The sequence below is a fragment of the Chiloscyllium punctatum genome, chromosome 13, assembly GCF_047496795.1.
Source record: "Chiloscyllium punctatum isolate Juve2018m chromosome 13, sChiPun1.3, whole genome shotgun sequence".
Taxonomy (NCBI): Eukaryota; Metazoa; Chordata; class Chondrichthyes; order Orectolobiformes; family Hemiscylliidae; genus Chiloscyllium; species Chiloscyllium punctatum.
The window spans coordinates 97043840-97065327 of record NC_092751.1 but is presented as its reverse complement, the minus strand read 5'-3'; the positions used below and the strand labels follow the sequence as shown (position 1 = coordinate 97065327).

The 21488-nt window shown below is 40.4% G+C and overlaps 1 protein-coding gene across 1 annotated transcript; it reads left to right on the top strand.

Annotated features, from left to right (window-relative positions):
- Positions 1 to 1800: 1800 nt before the first annotated feature.
- LOC140484518 (ferroptosis suppressor protein 1-like) lies at positions 1801 to 21304 on the top strand. The gene is made up of 8 exons (XM_072582897.1): positions 1801 to 1975; positions 5562 to 5677; positions 5783 to 5902; positions 8217 to 8309; positions 15896 to 16004; positions 17481 to 17633; positions 18627 to 18827; positions 21059 to 21304. The coding sequence occupies exons 1-8, from the start codon at positions 1801 to 1803 to the stop codon at positions 21211 to 21213; spliced, it is 1122 nt and encodes a 373-aa protein (XP_072438998.1). The 3' UTR covers positions 21214 to 21304.
- Positions 21305 to 21488: the final 184 nt, after the last annotated feature.

Genomic DNA, 21488 nt, shown 5'->3' with positions numbered 1-21488 from the left:
TCCACAGATACTGCCAGACCTGCTGAGTTTTTCCAGCAATCTCTGTTTTTGTTTCTGATCTACAGCATCCGCAGTTCATTTTCAGTTTTTCTCAGAATGAGAGCCTTGGTTCCAGAATACGCAATATGAATACATCATTGAAAACACAATGATTTTGCAGTCAGTGACAAAGGGAAGTGCTCACTGTTCATTATGCTGGCAGCTGCATCACATCATTCCAGTGGAATTTTGAAGGGCAATTTGCAGTCATTGTGTTCCTGATCTAGTATGGTGCCCTCTCCAGTGGCAAGGCAGGAAACAGTGAGGCTCTTCAACCAATCTCATTGAGGAATCCTCATTGAAACATGCAGAGGCCAAATTAGGAGTTGTAAAATACAAGGTAGAAATTAAATGTAAATTATGTATAGAAAGTGAAATAAACATTATAAAACCTCAAACACTTCTGAAGGACTTGAGATTCAACATTTACAAAATTAAACCTCCATGGCCAGAAAGCTTCTTTGGCAGAAACTAGACAGTCAGCAGATCATAAAAGTAAAAAGTCACTTACTTCACCAGACCTAACTTTTCCCAGTGGAGTTTAGAGAGTATGTACCCCTCCATCACACTTTTACTTGTATTTCAATGTTAAGTTTCATGGCAACATAATGTTGCCAAGTTTACTGGGTACCACAGTTGCTTCACAGTGCCAGAAACCTGGATTTGATTCCAGTGACTGTCTCTATGGAGGTTGCATGTTTCCACTGGCTGCTTCAGTTTTCTCCCACAGTCCAAAGACGTGAAATGTGGACTGGCTATGCTAAATTGCCCCAGTGTTCAGAGATGTACAGGCTGGAGTGTTAGTCATGGTAAATACGGGGTTACAGGAATAGGGTGTAGGACTGGACCTGGGTCAGCTGCTCTTCGGAGGGTCAGTACAGACACGATGGGCCAAATGGCCTCTTTCGCACTGTGGGGATTCTATTCTAACATACAGTAAATGACATACTTCAGAAGCTGCAGTTTTATTTACTCCATAGTTGCAATGAATGCTGTTAATGTGATTATTATTATTAAAGAAAACACTGATCCATTGATTCCCAAACTGATATAATGCTGTAGCCTGGGTTATGGGTTGTTGTCTCATCCTGACCATACTGGGCTGTATTAAAGAAAATATGACATTTAGTATTCAAATTTGAGTTGAGTGACAACTGCTCCTCCATTAAAAAAAATTTTGGCCTTCCCAAACAGGCTATAAAATAAGTATTTTTCCAACCTATATTTTTGTCATTATTTGATAAACATTGTAGATGCCCATAAAAGCCACAACATTTTTGCTTTGTACCAGCTGTTGCTTAGTGAACAGTTCTATCACATCTGAATGGTTTTATTTCTCATACTCTCACTCACAATGGAGGCAGACAGTCCAATGTAGTACTGAGGGAGTATTATAGCATTGGAGGTATTATCCTTTGGATGAGATGGCAAATCAATGCTTAATCTGCCTCTCAGGTCATTGTTAAGAGATCTCGTGGTGCAATTTCAAATTAGAACAAATGCATATCACAGTATCCTGGCCAATATTTACCCTCCAATATCACTAATTATAAGATAATCTGACTGTTGACACATTGCTATTTGTTGAATCTTGTTGTACCCAAATTGGCTGCATTCCCCACTTTACAACAGTGATTAGATTTTAAATGCATTTAATTCACTGCAAAATGCTTTGGGAATATAAGAAGTGATTTTTGAATGTAAGACCTTTTCTCGATACTTCCAATTTAAAACATTTTCCTCCTTCTTTCAACAGGCATCATGGGAGCAAGATTATCTCTCGATGAAGCTGACCGTGTTGTCATTGTTGGTGGCGGTTTCGGAGGGATTGCTGCAGCGAAGCAATTATCATACTACAGGATCCCTTACACATTGATCGACATAAAGCATGCTTTCCATCATAACATGGGAGCTCTTAGAGCATCAGTACAGAAAGGTAAATCAGTAAAAAGGAACAATTCCTAAATATGAATTAGGCAAATGAACTTGGAGCAGGAATAGGCCATTCAGCTCCTCAACTCTGTTCCACCTTGATATTTATTATAAATAAGACTTAGATTACTTACAATGTGGAAACAGGCCCTTCGGCCCAACAAGTCCACACTGCCCCGCCGAAGCGTAACCCACCCATACCCCTACATCTACATCTACCCCTTACCTAACACTACGGGCAATTTAGCATGGCCAATTCACCTGACCTGCACATCTTTGGACTGTGGGAGGAAACCGGAGCACCCGGAGGAAACCCACGCAGACACGGGCAGAACGTGCAAACTCCACACAGTCAGTCGCCTGAGGCGGGAATTGAACCCGGGTCTCCGGCGCTGCGAGGCAGCAGTGCTAACCACTGTGCCACCGTGCCGCCCACTTCTTATGGGTTTCAGCAAACCAGCATCAATATCAGGACAAAATGAACACAAAACTACATTACAAGTAAGAGAACTGCAAGCATTTGAGCTCATTACTGCTCATTAATTATAAACTGAATTTCTTTTAGACAATGTGACAATTATTTCAAGCCATACCAACAGCTTTAGTGTTTCATCGACTGCATGTTTCAGCAATTTGCTTATGTGATTCTGTTTAATGAAAGAAATGGGGAAATAGCTAAATTTCTGAGGAATATTTTTAAGAGCTGCATACCATATGTCATACTATTGAGTACTGTAGAATAGAAAATTACTCTATGGAAAACCACATGATCTGTGAAATGCTGAATTATAATCTGACATAGGTACTGGGAAATACATTCAAGAGTATTTCAGGACTCCACTGTTGTTCTCCAGAGCATTGTCACCATAAGGAGAAATCAGAATGATTTTAGAAGCAGTGGATTATGCCGCATAATTCGATTGTTTTAAGAGTTCTTTAATAAATCAGCACTGTCCTTTAAATGTATAGATAGACGTAGTCTGGTTGCTGTTTTAAAGTTGTTTGATTAAATTCTGCCTACAAGACTCTGAAGGAAGATTAAGGTCCCTGGAATTAATGGAAATTAATGGCCTGGATTTGCGAAGTGGTTTGGCAGTAGGAGGCAGGAGACAAAGGCAAGCAGAGTGTCTGACTGGCAGAAAACAGTAATGGACAAATCTCAGCAGTAGCTTGTTCTCGACTCCTTGTTAATTGTACTATTTGTAAACAATCAGAAGGTCAGTGCTTATACAATAGTACTGTAAAAGCTATGTGACCAGGTGATTGATATAGTGATATTTTGGCAGCATTCAGATGGATTTGCGCAGACTAAGATATTATAAATGTACCACCTTGCATGGAACACACATATACACATGACAGCTGTGGGAAAGGAAACAAAGTTTGCATGTGTTTATCATCAACTGATTGAAAATAATTTGTTGATGTGCTGGTTAACAAACAGACTAGGTTCAGATACATCTCAAAGGAATCTTAATTGTAAACTTAAATAATTTTTGAGCCTGCATAATTTATTAAGTGAATCGTCAACAGGACATTAGTAACTTGGGCACTCAAGTAAAATCATTGCCGGAGAAACTCAACATGTCAGGCAGCATTGGTGGAGAGAGCGGTGTAGTTAACATTTTGAATCCAGCATGAGTCTTCTTTGAGAAACTAGGTCCAAAGAGAATTTAAACTTTCTTTCTCCCTAGATTAGATTAGATTTGATTTAGATTTATTGTCATATGTAGTGAAATAGAGTGAAAAGCATTTTTACATGCGATTCGCAGAGTTTCTTGATCATTTGAGTTTCTTAAGTTCTTTCTTTTTTTTAATGGTATTTTGGTCATAATTCAGCAAAAATAGATTGGAAAAGCATCTATGAATTAAAAGATTAAGCATGCAGAACATTCTGGTTTTTATCAACAAATAACAATCACAATGCTTAAAATACTGGGATGGACTGTTTCATTATAATGAAATTCAGAGTATAACTCTGAAATTATTGTGACTTCAATAATGTTAGCACTCAAAACCAAATTTTGGAAGGCTGTACATCCTACACTCCCAATAAGCAACCAATTCTGTGTCGATCGAATATTTTAAGACAAGGATGAAGGTTCTAAATACAAATTGTAAAGTCTTCATCTCCAGAGTTAATCTCCTGCAGAACCTCAGTATTGACCATACCAAAGCTCATGGACTTCGAGGGTAGGACCCAATGAGCATGCCTTTAGAAGTTTGGGGTCCCCAGAAAAATCATGGAAGCATCGATAGCAGTCAGCAGTTCTAGAATGAGGACTCTGCAGGCTTGCCTTCCTCACAGAAGGGGAATATGGATACTGTTTTGAAACTCCACCAAATGTTATCTACTCCCTGACCTTCAATAAGAATTCCAGGTTCAAAACCTGGTCCCCATTTCTGCTGGGATCAAGTTTGTTTTCCTTGTGTAACTGCTGCAACTGTACAATGGGTTGCAACCTGAGGACTGGATATTAGCTCACCACTCCAAGTGCTATCTATGCTGGAAATGATGGTGTGAGGCAGTCCTTGTATTCTAGCTGTGGCTTCATGGCTCTACCTACCAATTTTTCATCGGAATTAAAAATAGGGCTATACTGAAACAGTGGGAAGTTTTGAACAGTCAGGTAATGAGCTCCTTATGAAAACACTCAGCATTGGATTTATCATTAATAGATGCTTATGCACCTTCCACTTGAAGAGTACCCGCCGTATCCTGGGGATATCCTGGCAAGACAGAGTGTCCAACGTAGCAGTCCTATTCCAGCATGTACACTCTGCTCAGGCAGCAGAGACAAAGTTGACTGGGCCACATCCATCACATGGAGGATGGCTGCATCCCAAAGGACATCCTCTATGGAGAACTTGCATCCGGGAAGAGACCCAATGGGTGTCCCCAGCTGTGCTACAAGGATGCCTGCGTGAGGGACATGAAGTCGCTTGATATTGTTACGGAGTCCTGGGAAAGCCTTGCAGCTGACAGCACGAGATGGAGAAGCATCCTAAACCAACACTTCGAATAAGAGGAAAAGAAGCCGATGAGTGCTGTAGTAGACAAGCGGCATGAAGGAAGGAGTGCAGTAGTTCTAGCTGATCAATTACAACATACAGATGTGACCTCTGTGACCAGGACTGTCACTTCAGCAATGGTCTCTTCAGTCACAAGCAACGTTGCTTCAGAAGCAGAAAGCTAAAACAAGGATGGTCAGCCATGACCGAAGGGGCCTCACCCACTCACTCAGATGCTTATGAATGATGTGAATTTTATTTTCAGATTACTCTAGATTTTGGTTGATATTGCCATAAAATCAGATTGAAATGTTACAAATACTGCCATTACAAGATATTTAACTTCGGATTTTTCACTTTGCATAGGCTCACCCCAATTATTTAATCTCTTGTGATGAAGTGATGTGATGTTTTTAACTACTTCAAGATGTTATATAAATGCAAGTTGTGTTAAATTATGTGTGATTTCTTTTAAGCAGTGACTTTGACAGGTTGAAAGACTTGCTTTCAATACAAGGTCTTGAATAAATATGTTTGCATAGGTGCTATCATCATGTGTATGTGTGTTTTTAAATTAGGATTTGCAGCAAAAACGTTCATACCATATCATCCAACATTCAAAAGCAACTTCAAACAAGGAAGAGTCAATGATATTGATTTTGAACAACAGAATGTCATTTTGGAGAGTGGAGAGGTGAGCGAATTACAGAAACCTTTAATAAGGGAATGTTTTGGCTTTTAACGAAATATCAAATGCTGCTATTCCAATTAACACACTGTCTTTTGTTATGTTTTAAAGGTCATTCATTACACTTACCTTATCCTGGCAACTGGTAGCACAGGCCCATTTCCTGGAAAATTAATTGAGCCAGTTAGTAGGGAAACTGCCATCCAGATGTATGAAGATTTAGTGAAAGAGGTAATGCTGAATTAGATTGCAGGGAAACCTTATTTCGAACAGCCATATAATCTTACCTGCTCACGCAACTGGCTATACTTATTGCTATCTGGATTTCTGTCACTTGTTCCTATTATTTCACAAGACAGTATAGAGCATGATCAGTCCATTTTGCCCTTCTGGAAATGTTGTGTAATAAACCTCAGTACTTTAGATGGAAACTTCTGCAGAAATGCTCCATGATCATTAAGAGAAGTCTTCGCATTTTCACCTGACCTCAGAGCTCTGGAATTCAGGTTTCATTAGCTAATGGTCCAAACAACTTGGGCAATTTTCAACTGGCTGTTTCGCCACCAACAGTTGTCTCTCTCTAATGAGAGAGCAGCCTTATGGTCCAGTAGGACTATGGTGACTTTACCTTTAATTGGAAAATACTTCATTCAACACATTGGTGTCCAAATGGTGCAATTCATAGACAGGCCATTGAATGAGTGAACAGATTGCCAGTTTGTTTCCATGAGATGGTGCTTCAACCTACAAGGTCCCATTCTGGTTCCAGGATCCAAGAGTGCAACCCTGAGATATGAATGGGTTGAGTAAACAGTGCTGCATTGTCAAAGCTGCTGGCCTTCAGATTAGACGTTAAACCAAGACCCATTTACCTGTTCAGGTGGTTATCCAAAATCCCATGACACTATTTTTGAAGAAGTTACCCGAGTACTCTGGCCAATATTTCTCCCTTAATCCAATATCACAAAAAAAAACAGTTTATCCAGTCATTGTCACTCTGCTGTTTGTGGGAATTTGCCAAGTACAAAGTTTTAATTCATACAGACTTTGAGGGCATTGCTGGGTGGGCCAGCATTCATCCTCAATTACCCTTAAAAAGGTGATGGTGAGCTGCTGCCTTAAATACTCCAGTCTATTTGCTATAGATACAACCACAATGTCATTAGGGAGGGAATTCCAGGATTTGACCCAGCAACACTGAAGGAACAGCGATATATTTCCAAGTCAGGATGATGTATAGATTGCAGGGAGGGTTTTTAGTGCTCCCATGTATCTGCTGCTCTTGCCCTTCTAGATAGAAGTCACCATGCTGCCAAATTTTGTTTACAACAGTGACTTCATTTCAAAAAGCATTTCAGTGGCGGTAGGGTAGCCTGCATTCAAGAAAAATGCTACATAAATGCAATTTTTTTAATATGCCCACCATCCATTTGGACTATATTTTGAACCAGCCAACCAGTGAAAGACTCAGCAGCTGAACAACACTTGAAAAACAGATGAAGAAATGTAAAATTGTTAATTTTGTGGGGCCAGTATGAATTCTTTATTTTTGTCAATGTCTTAATTTTTTTCTAATAAAACAAAACCCAGCCCATTGACAACCCATGCCATGCCCAGGTAAGGAGACAGTGTTCGGTCTGCATTACTTTGGTAGGGTTAATATAAAGTCCAAAGTGAAAATGGTTTGGGATGGCACAGTGGCTTGATGGTTAGCACTGCTGCCTCACAGCACCACGGACCCAGGTTCTATTCACTCCTCAGGTGACTGTCTGTCTGTGTGCAGTTTATACATTCTTTCTGTGTCTGCATGGATTTCCTCCCACAGTCCAAAGATGTACAGGTTAGGTGAATTGACCAAGCTAGATTATCCATAGTGTGTGGGTTAGGTGGATTAGCATAGGAAATGGAGGGATAGGGTTGAATGTTTTTCGGAGGATTGGTATGGACTGAATGGCCTGCTTCCAAAAGAATTCTATGATTCAAAATGTTTTGTGCCAGTTTTGGCAGGTCGCGTAGATACTTGCTAAAGATGCAAAGATTGCTCTCAATATTTCTCCAGATAGTTTGGATAAACTGTAAAATTCATTCAGCTGATAACACACCCACCTCTGAGTTAGACAATTGTGGTTCAAACTCCACTCCAGATCTTCAGATAATCCACCGCAGTATGGAGGAGGTGCTGCACTGTTAGTGCTGCTATTTATCAGATAACAACATGGATAAGAAACCAAGACAATATGTTCCCAATGTTGGGGGTGCAAAATATCCTGTGACAGAATGCAAGTGAGAGCAGTGGCAATGAGTTCACTCCAGTGTTCTGGCCGATGTTGATATGTCAACCAACATCACTTTGAAAATTAATGGTTTGGTTTATTACCACATTACTATTAGTGAGAGCTACCTGTGCACTCGAAATGTGTTTCCTACATTTCAACACTGGCCAAACTCCCAACAAGTTTCATTGGCTGTTAATCAATATCGAGGGGTCCTGAAATCATGCAAGGTGCCAAACAGATGCAGTTCATTCTTTTTCTATTCTGTACAGATTCAGAAAGCTGAAAGTATTGTGGTGGTTGGAGGTGGACTTGCTGGTGTCGAGTTGACTGCAGAAATCAGAACGGACTACCCTGATAAAGAGGTAAAATGATGATACTGTATTAAGTTTTGGACAGACCTTCTGTTTAATAATCCATTATCTAATATCAGTCATTATTGTTCCCTCATGAAACTGTGGTGTAACATTTATATTCCTTAGCTTAGAAGGTGCTAATTTAAGCATTTAATTAATGTTTTTTTTTAAAAAAGGTCTAATTTCCACTTCTACCTTGTTTGTTTCAGTGCAAAATAAGTGATAAGGTGATAAGCCTTTATTGTAGATTGAAACCCCGATCCAAGCTTCAACAGCAACATGCTTTTTGTGAGATGAGTCGTATTCACTTTTCATTCTGTGCATGTCAAGGAACTGAATCTTAACTGTTCACTCCCATGTAATATCAATGGGAAAAAGTACAATATTGGGCGGAACGATAGCTCAGTGATTAACACTGCTGCCTCAGAGTGCTAGGAACCTGGGTTCGATCACAGCCTTGGGCAACTGTCTGTGTGCAGTTTGCACATTCTCCTTGTGTCTGTGTGGGTTTCCTCCAGGTGTTCTGGTTTCTTGCCACAGTCCAAAGATGTGCAAGTTAGGTGGATTAACCATGGGAAATGTAGGGACACAGGGATGGGGTGGGTCTGGGTGGGATGCTCTTTGAAGGGTTGGTGTTGACTCAATCAACTGCTTCCATACCCTAGGGATTCCATAACTCTATCATACAAATTAGTGAAACAACACGGATTATTAACTGGAAGTAAAATTTATTTGGTTAGGAGCTGTGATACAGTATCCCTGCCTCTGAGCCAGAAGCTCTGGGTTTGAGTCCCACTCAGGATTTGATGCTCTGGGAAGGTATAGATCATAGAATCCCTACAGTGTGGAAACAGACCCTTCATCCAACAAGCCCAAACCAACCCGCCAAAGAGCATCCCACCCAAACCCACTCCCCTACATTTACCCCAAACTAACACATCCCTGAACACTATGGACAATTTTGCATGGCCAATTCACCTAACCTGCACATCTTTGGACTGTGGGAGGAAACCAGAGCACCCAGAGAAAACCCACGCAGACACAGGGAGAATGTGCAAACTCCTCACAGACAGTCGCTTGAGGCAGGAATCGAATCCCGGACCCTGGTGCTGTGAGGCAACAGTGCTACCAACTGAGCCACTGTGCCACCCTTCCAACGTACACCAATAGCAGGCAGTAAGGAACAGGAGGAAACACCCAGTCAGCCAACTGCAGAAGGCAACATCAAACCTGCAGCACTTTAACTAAAAGCAAACTACTGTGGATGCTAGAAGGCAGAAAATGCTGGAGAAACTCAGCAAGTCTGACAGCATCTGTGGAAACATAGATAGAGTTAATGGTTTGAGGTTAATATGTTACTTCAAAACTGTTCTGAAGTAGAATCATATCAAAAATATGAATTGTTTCTGTCTCCACGGATGCTCCCAGACCTGCTGAGCTTCTCCAGAACAGTGTTTTTATCACTGCAGTACCTTTTGTAGATATAATACAGATCAGCATAATGTCCACGGACACCTCATTAGCATGCCTTTTCAGAGCATGATGAGAGAGAGAGAGTGGCTATGGATATGCACCAAAACCAAAATGTTTATTTGGGCTTCATCAGTAAGTCAATAGTCAGTGTGCGGGTGTCCACTTGAAGTGATATGAGAGAACAAGGTGGTAGTGGGGAATGGGCAAAAGAAGATAGGAGCTGGCACCAAAGGAAAGTCAAAAGAGATTCTTCCAGATGAAAGGGGGCAATGCTAAGTTTCAGTTAAAGCAAAATAATCCGGATGCCAGAGATCAGAAATAAAAACAGAAAGTCTGATGAAGCCCAGGAGTTCCAAGGAAGAGTCACTGGGTGACAAAATATTAACTATTTCTCTCTGAATTTAAAATCCCAACAGTGCAGAAAGAGGCCATTGACCGATTGAGTCTGTGCCGACCCTCTGAAGAGCAGCCCACCCAAATCCGGCCCGTACTCCATTCCTATAACCCCACATTCCCATTGGCTAACTCACCTAGCTTGCCCATCTTTGGACTATGGAGCAACTAGAGGAAACCCACTTTTTCCAGTTCTTCATGTTTTTATGTCAAGGCTAAGCTTTCTTTGTGGGGCTCAAACAAGTGGCAGAGTGGTTAGCACTGTAGCCTCACAGCACCAGGGACCTGGGTTCAATTCTACCCTCAGGTGGCTGAGTGTGGAGTTTGCACATTCTCCCCATGTCTGCATGCATTAGCCATTGGAAATGCAGGGTTACAGAGAAGGGGTAGGATGCTACTAAGAGGGTCAGTGTGGACTCAAGGAACTGAATGGCCTACTTCCACACTGTAGGGGTTCTATGATTTGATGAAGCATTCCTATGTTGACAATGAAACTAAAAGAAAGCCTAACTTAAACAGCTTTCTTTAGTTGGATCTTCTTCACAGTCTGTGAATTTAGCTTGAAAGGCCACAAGGCTTTCCCCACAGATCAGAGTAAAAATGGCACTTGGGGTCCAGATCATATCCTCAGACTCAGGATGGAGTCTTCCCAGGTCCTGAATCACATGGACAATGCTGAGAAATCTGGGAGGCCATTCTCAAAAATAAAACATCATATCTTCAACCAACTCCCAAATGTTGAGAAGAGATTCTTCCTGTTGAGTGGTGATAGGCCTAATAACGTAAACTAATGCTCATTATCACTCTAATTCTTACTTGATTTCACCTCGTAAACATGCACTCTCCCATTCTCCCACTTGCCAGATAGAAACTAAATGCCAGGAATTCTCAACATAGAAGTCAGCGTGAGTACCTGGCGACTCCAGCCCATTGTTTGCTCCTCCAGACCTCCATCTTGGATTCCAGACACCAAAGTCTCAGGGCACACTCCATGGGCAACTATTGCATTTCCAAAGATCTGGCAGATACCTCTCTGCGTACGGTGCTGTACTTCGATGTTGCATTTTGGGCATCTCTTGTTGGAATGCCTCACAATTCCACTGCATGCAGGAACAGATACCCAGCTCACAAACTGGACAAGACTGCATTTCAGAGGTGCTCACTCACTCTCTTAGTGATTAATTGCTTCCTATCCATCTGAATGGTCACAAGCATACCTGCCTTGCCTTATCTTGTCTTGCAGTTTAGCACATACACAAAACCAGGCAGCTGGTCATGATTTGTCAGCAGTTAAGGGACTAGACGTTTTGTTGAATGGTACTGTCCTATCAATTTCACGTCTGCTTCCACCATGTGCCAGCCACATTCAAAGAAAACATATGCTTGTTTATCAACAGAGTGGCCATGTCTCAGAGTTTAAGGGGAGCAGTCTTCAGTCAGTCCATGGTCACACCTTTCGGTCAGGGGTCCTGGCATAGTCAGTCAAGGGCAGCCTCTGACACCAATCCACATGGTTGGGCACAGGCTGATGGCCAGTCAGGATGGTCAAGATCAGGAGATCAGTAACTCTGCATTCCAAGGAGTGGGCCAGTCTAGGGAGTCACAGGAGGTCAAATGGGGAGCTGTCTAAATACCAGCCAGGGCTCTGGTCTGTCATTATTTGCTGCTGTTGGCTCAGTCGCTGAAGAAGGTGGGCCAGACTTGGTCCTGAAAATCCATCCAGTAAACATCAGTGGTATTGAAGGGAGGCTGGGGAACTCACTTGTGTCGACTGGATTTAGAATATTGAGTACAGAGAGACTAATAATACTGAAGGGAGACACAAAGAGGAGAGACGACAGACTATGGGAGTGAAAAGGATCACACAGAATGGGGTTTATTGACTATAAGCTATATCCTGGCTTCCTGGGGCTTGAGGAGTAAACAGAAGATTGAAATAGATAGATTTTGTTTGGAATTGGGAAATTCAAAGCCTGTGAGGTTGTCAGCAGGGCTACCTCCAAGGGGACGGTTACATCTGGGCATTCACCAAGACGGAGAGGCTGAGTCTGAGATTCACTATTTGAGAAGCGACTGCTGGTTCCTACCATTGTGCTGTAAATAACAAGTGTGCAATGAACATCACACCCAGAGTGATCAGGGTAAGTTCCTCTCTTGAGGGAGAATGCTTTGATTTTGAATTATGTGAGGCCTGAAAATGAAAGAGGGTGGGATCCAGGTAAGACAGCTGGCTGATTTTAGCTGCCTACCCATCAACCTTCATTACCATCGGAGTGAAAATTAGGGTCCTCATGCTAACCTACATTCTTCCTTCTACATACCAGTGACAGTGAGTTATCAGGACTGGAGTCCTGAATGTGGTGATATGTATCTTTGTTGAATAACCATCTTCCACATTCCCAATGCTTCTTTACAGAACCCTCCCAATGGATTCAGAATGCATTGAAACCATCGATGTCACATCAAAATAATGTTTCTAAATTCATGCCTTGTTCCCTCATTGCCTTGAGCAGTGAAAATAGCTTGGTGTTATTTTCACCAGCATCCAGTTTGATAAAATGATTTTCTGAATCTGATGTGTCTATAAATTTCCAGTTGTGTTTCACCTTAAGGTCAGAGTATGCACTAAGGGACCTTGAGCACAATGCTGTTGCTTCTTCCCCTTGGTGTCAACTGATGGCATCATGAATGAGTTTTATGGAGCGTAGGCCATCAGCTCTGTAAACCTGACAAGATCAGCAACACTGCACACTGAAGCTGCCAATTCTAAAACTATTTTTGCCTCTTTGCAGCCTCAGCACAGATGTAATCAGCATGAATGTTTTTTGACTTCCTTGTGCCATATGTTTCCCATTATGACATCAAGTAGATCATCACAAATGGCTGCAGTGTGTGAACTGATTCCAGGCTGTTCTTTACGAAGATTCCTGCTGCTTTGAGGGGTGACCAGTTCTGTTTTTCAAGTGGTTTACCATCCTTACACGTTTGCTTGTAATCTCTTAAAAGCATGGAAACATGTGGTGAGGACCTACTGGTTACATTAATGTGGAAAGACTCCATCTCCCCCGTTTGCTGCTGCAGAAGCTAATTAAAAGGTTATTACCATGAGTTCAGATTTAAGCCTGAATTTTGGGTTAAGCCATTCTTTTACCTCAGTTTTCATAGAACAAGACACACGTTTAATATTTTACTGAGCAGACCATTACACATCAGCAGAATATGGACTGGCTAAAATACCAGAAAAATCCTACTCTGCTAAAATCAAAGCCTTAATGTAGAGAAGAGTATTTTGCTGTGTCCTCATAGTGGACGCTCCCAGAGTTGAAAGGTTTAAATAATGGATTGAGGACAAACTCTTCTCGAGAATCCTTAAAGGAGGGAATTGGATGGGAATCTGTCTTTCCAAAATCGGTTCCATCAATGTAATGTGTGCATCTTTCAAAAACATAGAGCTGGGTATTACAGGCTCCCACTGTGTGAGCTTTCTGCAGTGTAGTATGTTAAACAGGTCTGGTGCCCAGACACTCCTGAGTTCACCTCCTTATTTGGATGGCCCAGTGGTATTATTGTTAGAATATAAATCCAGAGAACTGGCAAATGTTCTGGGTGACCCAGGTTCAAATCCCACCCATGGCAGATGGTGGAATGTGAATTCAATAAAGAATCTGAAGTGAAAAATGAATGATGCTTTAGGGAGAGGTTGAATAGGCTAGGGCTATTTTCATGGAGTGTCAGAGGCTGAGCTTTATAGAATCATGACGGGAATGGATAGAGAGTTTAGGTTTAAGATGAAGGGCAAGATTTTCATGCAGAGGGTGCTGCATGTATGGAATGAGCTGCCAGAGGAACTGGTGGAGGCTGGTACAATTACAACATGTAATAGGCATCTGGATCGGTATACGAATAGGAAGGGTTTAGACTTAGAGGGATGTGGGCGGAATGTTGGCAAATGGGACTAGATTAATTCTGGATATCTGGTCAGCATGGACAAGTTGGACTGAAGGGTCTGCTTCTGTGTTGTACATCTTTGTGACTCTATGACTGTGAAACCATTGTGGATTGTTGGGAAAAAAACAAACTATCAATCTTACCTGGTCTGACTTACATGTGACTCCAGAGCCACACCAAAGTGGTTGGCTCTTAACTGCTATCTGGGCAATTACAAAAGGGCAAGAAATACTAATCTAGCCAGAGACGCCCACATCCCATGAGTAAATAAATAGCAATCCACAACCAGTCCATTGTATGTAAATAAATAATTAAAGCTCAACCAAATTTTTCAATGCTCAATTGTCTCTAGCATTACATTACCCACATGGCTGAAATGGGCATGTGGGTAGGAGTGGGCAGTTTGTTTTCTTTCACAAACGTGGAAGTGGTGAGGTGGTGCTTTCTTCAAATAATTCCCTTTGCCGACTGGGCAACTCCAAAGGATAGCACCCAAGCCTTCCTTCCTTCCGGCATGGAATTTGCAACATATCGCCAAACCTCTCCACGTAACCCGTTCCCAAAGTTATCAGACCCTCCCGACTTCTCTGAGTCTGGTGACCCATAAGGTCTTCATCCTGTTGTAGGACTAACAGCTCCAGAGAGTGGGAGCCCTTCTCACTGAGAATTGGAAGTTTGATTCCAAAATGATTTAGCCCAGTCTCAGTGTCTCTGGCTGCAAGGCAGGATTGGTCACAGTCTGTTGGTTTGACATCACCTATTGCCCATGCACCACCATTTTTTAACTATCCACTTAAGGCCTGCTTTATTAAGACTCAGAGCTTCACTTCATCTCCATACAAGAACATCTGACTACTATTGGTCTATGACTCCAGTCAAACAACAGTGACGATTTTATAAACTTTCCCCCGCAGTGTGACAACGATAATCCTTTCTGCATTTTCCTGAAAGCAACTGGCTCCATCTTTTGACTGGGACATCTTGTCTTCCTGTTCACATAGGGGCGTGGATTTTGCGGAGACCATTGGAGGGAGCAAGTTGACAGACAGGCTCAGAACCACGGTGACAGCAAACTGGCTGTTGATGGATTCATTCATATTTGTTTTAATCAAATTTCCCTCCAAACCTACAACCTGAAGTTACATATTCCATCCAGCTGTGAAAGAAAACAATATTATGATGCTTTGTGATTCAGGGGAGATGGGAAGGGATCAGCAGTGATTTCTGCCAGAGGTTCAATTCCCCCTGTCAATCCGCACTGTCAAGTTCATTACATAAATAAGGCTCCATGGCTGACACCCAAATGATACTTATGTATATCTCCTTTAAATATGTCTCCCTTCATCTATTGAAATGGCCTTCATAGTAAGAAGAAAGGGTTAGAAAGTTGCAATGAAAAAGTGTTAAGCTGTAGTTATTCTTTAAACCACCAATAATCTTAATATTAACTTCAATATCATAACATTCCTCTCTTCCTTAGCATGTGCTACTCTGCCAATTAGATACACAAGTTATTTTCATTCATAAGATACATACAAAAGGACAGGAGAAAGTTCTGAGCATGTTTGAACTTCTAATATCAGGCTTTAATCTTCATTATGAGCTAGTTTTAGTGCATTAATTCAGGCCTTTGTGTTGAACTTATATCAGAATGACTATAGCAGTCACTAAATCCATTTCAAATAACCAGCAGAAACAATGTATGCCAAAAATTGCATAGAGATAATTAAATAGTTTATTGCTTATAGAACTCACAAAACTTTCTTTCTGTTGTTTTTCAGGTAACCTTGATTCATTCAACTTATGTTCTGGGTGATTCTGAGGTTTTACCGAGTGTAAGACGTGGAGTCAAGGAAATTCTTATCAATAAAGGGGCTCACCTTCTACTAGGTAATATCACATCAGTCAATCATATTTATTGTGGGAATGAAAAGTTAATTTGTGGAATGCTTAAATCAGATTGTGTGATGATTGTATTGACAGATGCTTTGTTGTAATCTGAAGTGTATTTTCTTACCATTTGGTTCACTGTATTTACAGAAACATTTTAAATAACTATATTTGCAATACATATTATTTTCCCCTCTGTTTCTGTTGAGCTTGTTTATTTTATTTGATCTGTACCCTTTTCAAAGTGAAAAATATACTTGAATAAGATAAAGCTAATTTCCATCAACTTTAGTGAAAATCAAACCCTGAAGTTTAACACATTATAATTTGGTAGGTACTCCAGATAAATATACCTAATTTAAGTCCTGTCTTCTGATATGTTTTAATGAATGAAAATAATTTTTATCATTTAAGTAGAGGGACACTGTTCAGAGAAGTATGTTCAGAACAATATGGGGCCGTATCAATCCATTAACAATAATGGAATGGCAAAAATGTTCCAAAAAGTCATCTTCCATTTATTTTGCCCTGTAATTAAGAGGGTTGTGCATTCCATAACAATTGTAAAATTGTTCTGGGGCAGGGGGGTGCAGGGTTCAAACATTAACAAAATCTACTTCTGTGCACATTGTCCTCAAATGTTGTTTCTACAAATTTTAAGGTTAGAGGATTTGAGCTACAGGGAGAGGCTGAATAGGCTGGGGCTGTTTACCCTGGAGCATCAGAGGCTGAGGGGTAACCTTATCGAGGTTTATAAAATCAAGAGGAGCATGGATAGGATAAATAGAGACAAAGTCTTTTCCTTGGGGTGGGGAAGTCCAGAACTAGAGGGCATAGGTTTAGTGTGAGAGGGGAAAGATATGAAAGAGACCTAAGGGGCAACTCGTTCACTCAGAGGGTGGTACATGAATGGAATGAGCTGTCAAAGGAAGTGGTGGAGGCTGGTACAATTGCAACATTTAAAATGCAGTTGGATGGGTATATGAATGGGAAAGTTTGGAGGGATATGGGCCAAGTGCTTGAAAAAGAGACTAGGGTAGGTTAGGATATCTGGTCGGCATGGACGGGTTGGACCAAAGGGTCTGTTTCCATGCTGTACATCTCTCTCTCTCTATCTGATTAGTTTGGACAGCATAATGTACAATTAGCCAAAGAAGGTGGTGAATGACTGTCTCCATTCCTCTGCCACTGGTTTTGTTAAGGTTGGCCAGTAATAGATATATAATAGTAGATACATCGAGCCTTATTCTACCTCTACCGTGCTAATTTGAGGAATAACAGTCTGCACACTGTTCTGGTAACAGCATTTTTAAGATCTCTGCTTGAATCAGTAACCCACCACTCCTTGACAGAAAACTATCACATTTTTTAACAATAACCCTCTTGTGTATCGGTTCAAGAAATGAAAACTGGCTGTGGGAAGAAAATTATCTGATAATCTGACAGAATATTTTACATGTTGTTGTTTTTCAAAAGGGCAGAAAGTCAATAACCTGTCTGAACTAACTGTGAACAAGGTACAGAAAGACACAAAAGTGCTGACTAATAAAGGTCAAGAGATTATAACAGATATGGTCATCTGTTGTACCGGGATAAAGATTAATTCCTCCTCGTATGCCAATGCCCTCAGTAAGTTATACTTAGAGTATTTTAGAGTTTGTTAAAAAAAATTGTCTTTATTTCTGTGGCATGGGCGTGGCAGAATCTGTGTTTTTTATTTCATGTGATGTGTACTCCATTTTCATCAATAAATCAACAGGTGGCACAGTGGTTCAGCACCTAGCACTGCTGCCTAATAGTACCAGGGTCCCAGGTTCAATCCCAGCCTCAGGTGACTAGCTGTGTGGGGTTTGCACATTCTCCCTGTGTCTATGTGCATTTTATGCATTCTCCCTGTGTCTGTGTGGGTTTCCTCCCACAGTCCAAAGATGTGCAGGTTAGGTCAATTGGCCATGTTAAATTGCCCATGGTGTTAGGTGCATTAGTCAGAGGGAAATGGGTTTGGGTGGGTTACTCTTTGGAAGTTTGGTTTGGGCTGAAGGGCCTGTTTCCTCAGTGTAGAGGATCTACACTGTAGAGGAACTAAATACTACCATTCAAACAGAGTCTTAGCTACATAGGACTTAAAATTATGGCACAACTACAACTCCAACACTGTAGCTCTAATTTAATAAAGGTAACTCAGTCAAATGTCATCTGTCTCATTTATTTTGCTTTTGAAGTTAGCTTAAAGGTTTGCCTTGAGTTTCATGTTTGCTTTACAAATATCAAACTAATACATATCCATTTTTTCCTCAATCTGTTTATGTTGATGGTTTTAAAATCCTCACAAGTAATTATCAAGAGGTGTTGAATAAATTCAAAGTACTATTGGAATGAAGACACTGATGAGAATGGGACATTTTATTTTACTTATTAATAAAAATAAATATGGATCCCTTGCAAGAATGAATTATAAAGATATGGTAAAGACATAAAATAAATATATTGTGTTTGTCTTCGCAGAAGACAAAAGACATAGTTAAAGGGGGAAGATTGCATTAAGACTTCATTAAAGGCTCTTTCCTTTAATACATGTTGTATTCAGAATAGGTTAATTGTCGACTCTTTTTCTTTTAACAGAAGATAAACTCAATGAAAATGATGCAATAATGGTTGATGAAAATCTGAATGTGAAGGGAATGAAGACTGTTTTTGCAATAGGGGACTGTGCAAATGTGAACGAGCATAAGTCTGCCTATACTGCTGAATTCCAAGCACTTGCTTGTGTGAAAAATATTGTTCATGGCCTTAAACGTGAACCTATGGAACCATACAAACCAGGTAAATGTATTAAAATCTACAGAATGCACAGAAACTATAATTTGCATTTTTATAGTACATTTATTGGAGCAAAATGGCTGAAGCATTTCACAGAATTGTGTTAATAGGCACAATTTTCACTGAACCACATAAGAACATATAGAGCCGCATTAGAACACATAAAGGAACAAATTACTGCAGATGCTAGAACCTGTACTGAAAATAACAAATGCTGGAAATCACAGTGGGTCAGATACCATCCATGGAGAGACAGCAAGCTAACGTCTCAATTCTAGATGACTCTTCATCAGATGAAGAGTTGTCTAAACTCGAAGTATTAGCTTGCTCTCTCTCCATGGATAGTGCCTGATTTACAGCATTTGTTATTTTTAGTAAGATCATTTAAAGACAGGTGAAGATTTTAAGGAGTACTTTGAATGAGGAGGGGTTAATAGAAGAAATTTCAGAGCTTAAGGTCTAGGTAGGTGAAGATGGATCTCCAGTGGTAGAACAATTACTATTGGGGATTCTCAAGAGACCAAGAGGAGATCACAGAGAACTGTAGGACTACTGGAGATTACAGAGATAGACAGAGGCAAGGTGAGGGAGGATCAATTTGAGGTGCTACCACACCAGGAACCAATGTCAGCGACATAAAGGATATGGATGAGTTGGCATGATTTAGATAATATCACATTTATGAGGATGTGAAGTAAGGTTTTGGGAACTCAAGTCGAGAAATAATAAAGGCATGCATGAGGATTTCAGCAGTAGTGGAGCTGAGTGAGGAATGGATACAAGCAATGTTGGAGAAAAAGAGGACTGCTCGATTTGGGACTGGATAAGCGCCTCCACTGTGAGGAACCTTCTGTCTTAGTTGAAAAGACAAGTGGCTTTCTTGTCACTATTACTTTTATTGGCAATCTACCTTCAAGAGCTGACCAGCCTCTCTCAAATGATCTCACCAGCCAGGGTGTTCTCTGCCCTCATAGTTTGGATATGAACCTTATTTGACCTCAACAGTGGTGTCACAAAGCCCACGGAGAAAATCCTGCCTCAACATGCTCGGACAACAAATTTTATAGATTGAAAGAAATTTATGCTCTCTCCAGGTGCTGAAAAGAAAAAAAAGAACTTTGTCCCTAGCAGCAAGTCTGTCCTTTAAAATCTGGCATCGGAACTAAAATCCACCTCCCTTAAAATGAATGAAAATCTCTGCCTGATAACTGAAAATATTCTCTGTGTTTTTGAGTTGTTTAACTCTGTTCCCTGTATATACAGAAGAATGAAACAAATGACTCATAATTCAATTATATTGATTGCTGTTTATCATTAAAAATCACACTGAGCCAAAAATACCAAAAGCAGTCTTGAGGAAACTTTGTGAGGTAAAACAAACAAGTGTGGATGTAGGAAATCTTAGACTGAAAGAGAAATTGCTGGGTAAACTCAGTAGATCTGGTAGTACCTGTGAACAGAAAGCAGAGTCGACATTTTGCATTCAGCGACGTTTCATCAGAACTGGAATCTTTGTGAAGATGGCCAAGGCAAGGTGGACCTAACTTGTCTAGAGATCAAAAGACTATCTACATGTTTTGCCCCAATACACACCTTTTATACAACCTAATTAAACTAATTATAGCTATTCTGCAGTTCAGAATGAGATAAATTCAATGCATACTAAAATGTTCAAGAACGTGTGTGTCATTCTCAGAATAAAATTAGGTTGATCACTCAAGTGTGTGGCAAATGAAATGAAGATGGGAGGAAATACTTTTGTAGTTAGTTATAAGGGAACCATGGCAAAAGATTTCCTTTGGCTGCTTGTGGAAGATATGCCAAGATCTTGTTTCTAAATTATCTTTACGTTGCATCTTCCAATGCTCAAACAATGCTAAACACTGTTCAAGAATTGAGAGATGGCCACAAACTCTATCAACATATGGGATTAGTTTGGATAAGTTGTTGCTACTCAGTGGGCTGAGAGACCTCTTCTGTGATGTATGACTATGATTCTATGAATATACATCCTTTTGATGAGGACAACAGACCCCGAATCAAAATGATTTCCTTTTCTCACACAAAACGTGAATGCCACTCATAAAATATTTCAATTTATCTTTGCTGGATTCTTTCTAGCCTTGCCACAAGGTCATAATATAAAGATTTTTTTAAAAAGTGAATAATGTAAATAAATTATTCCCTGGATTTTGGTAATTGATGAAGGCTCTTATTTCACGTCTTTACTTTAGGTGCTCCTTACATGTTAGTGACGATGGGCCGAAATGATGGTGTTGGCCAGATGTGTGGTTGCAATGTTGGGAGGTTCATCGTAACTTACGTCAAAAGCAAGGACCTACTGGTTAAGACAAGCTGGAAGAAAATGGGCCAACGGATGCCACACTGACTAAGTTTAATTCCCACATTATATAACTGTATTCTCCCTTTCTACAGTGTCTCAGTCAATGACCCAGTGCCTAATGTTTATATCCCTTTTTGAATCCTTTTAATTTCTATATATACTTCTAAAATTTGTTTTATATAATAAAGGTTAGGGATAATTTGGCCTGAGATATAATTCAGTGCTTATTTCAAAGTCACAGATTTATCCTGACTTTAATTTATATTTTTTATAGTAAATAGTAAAACTTGCACAATTTGGGAAGCAGGAGACTGTCTGTG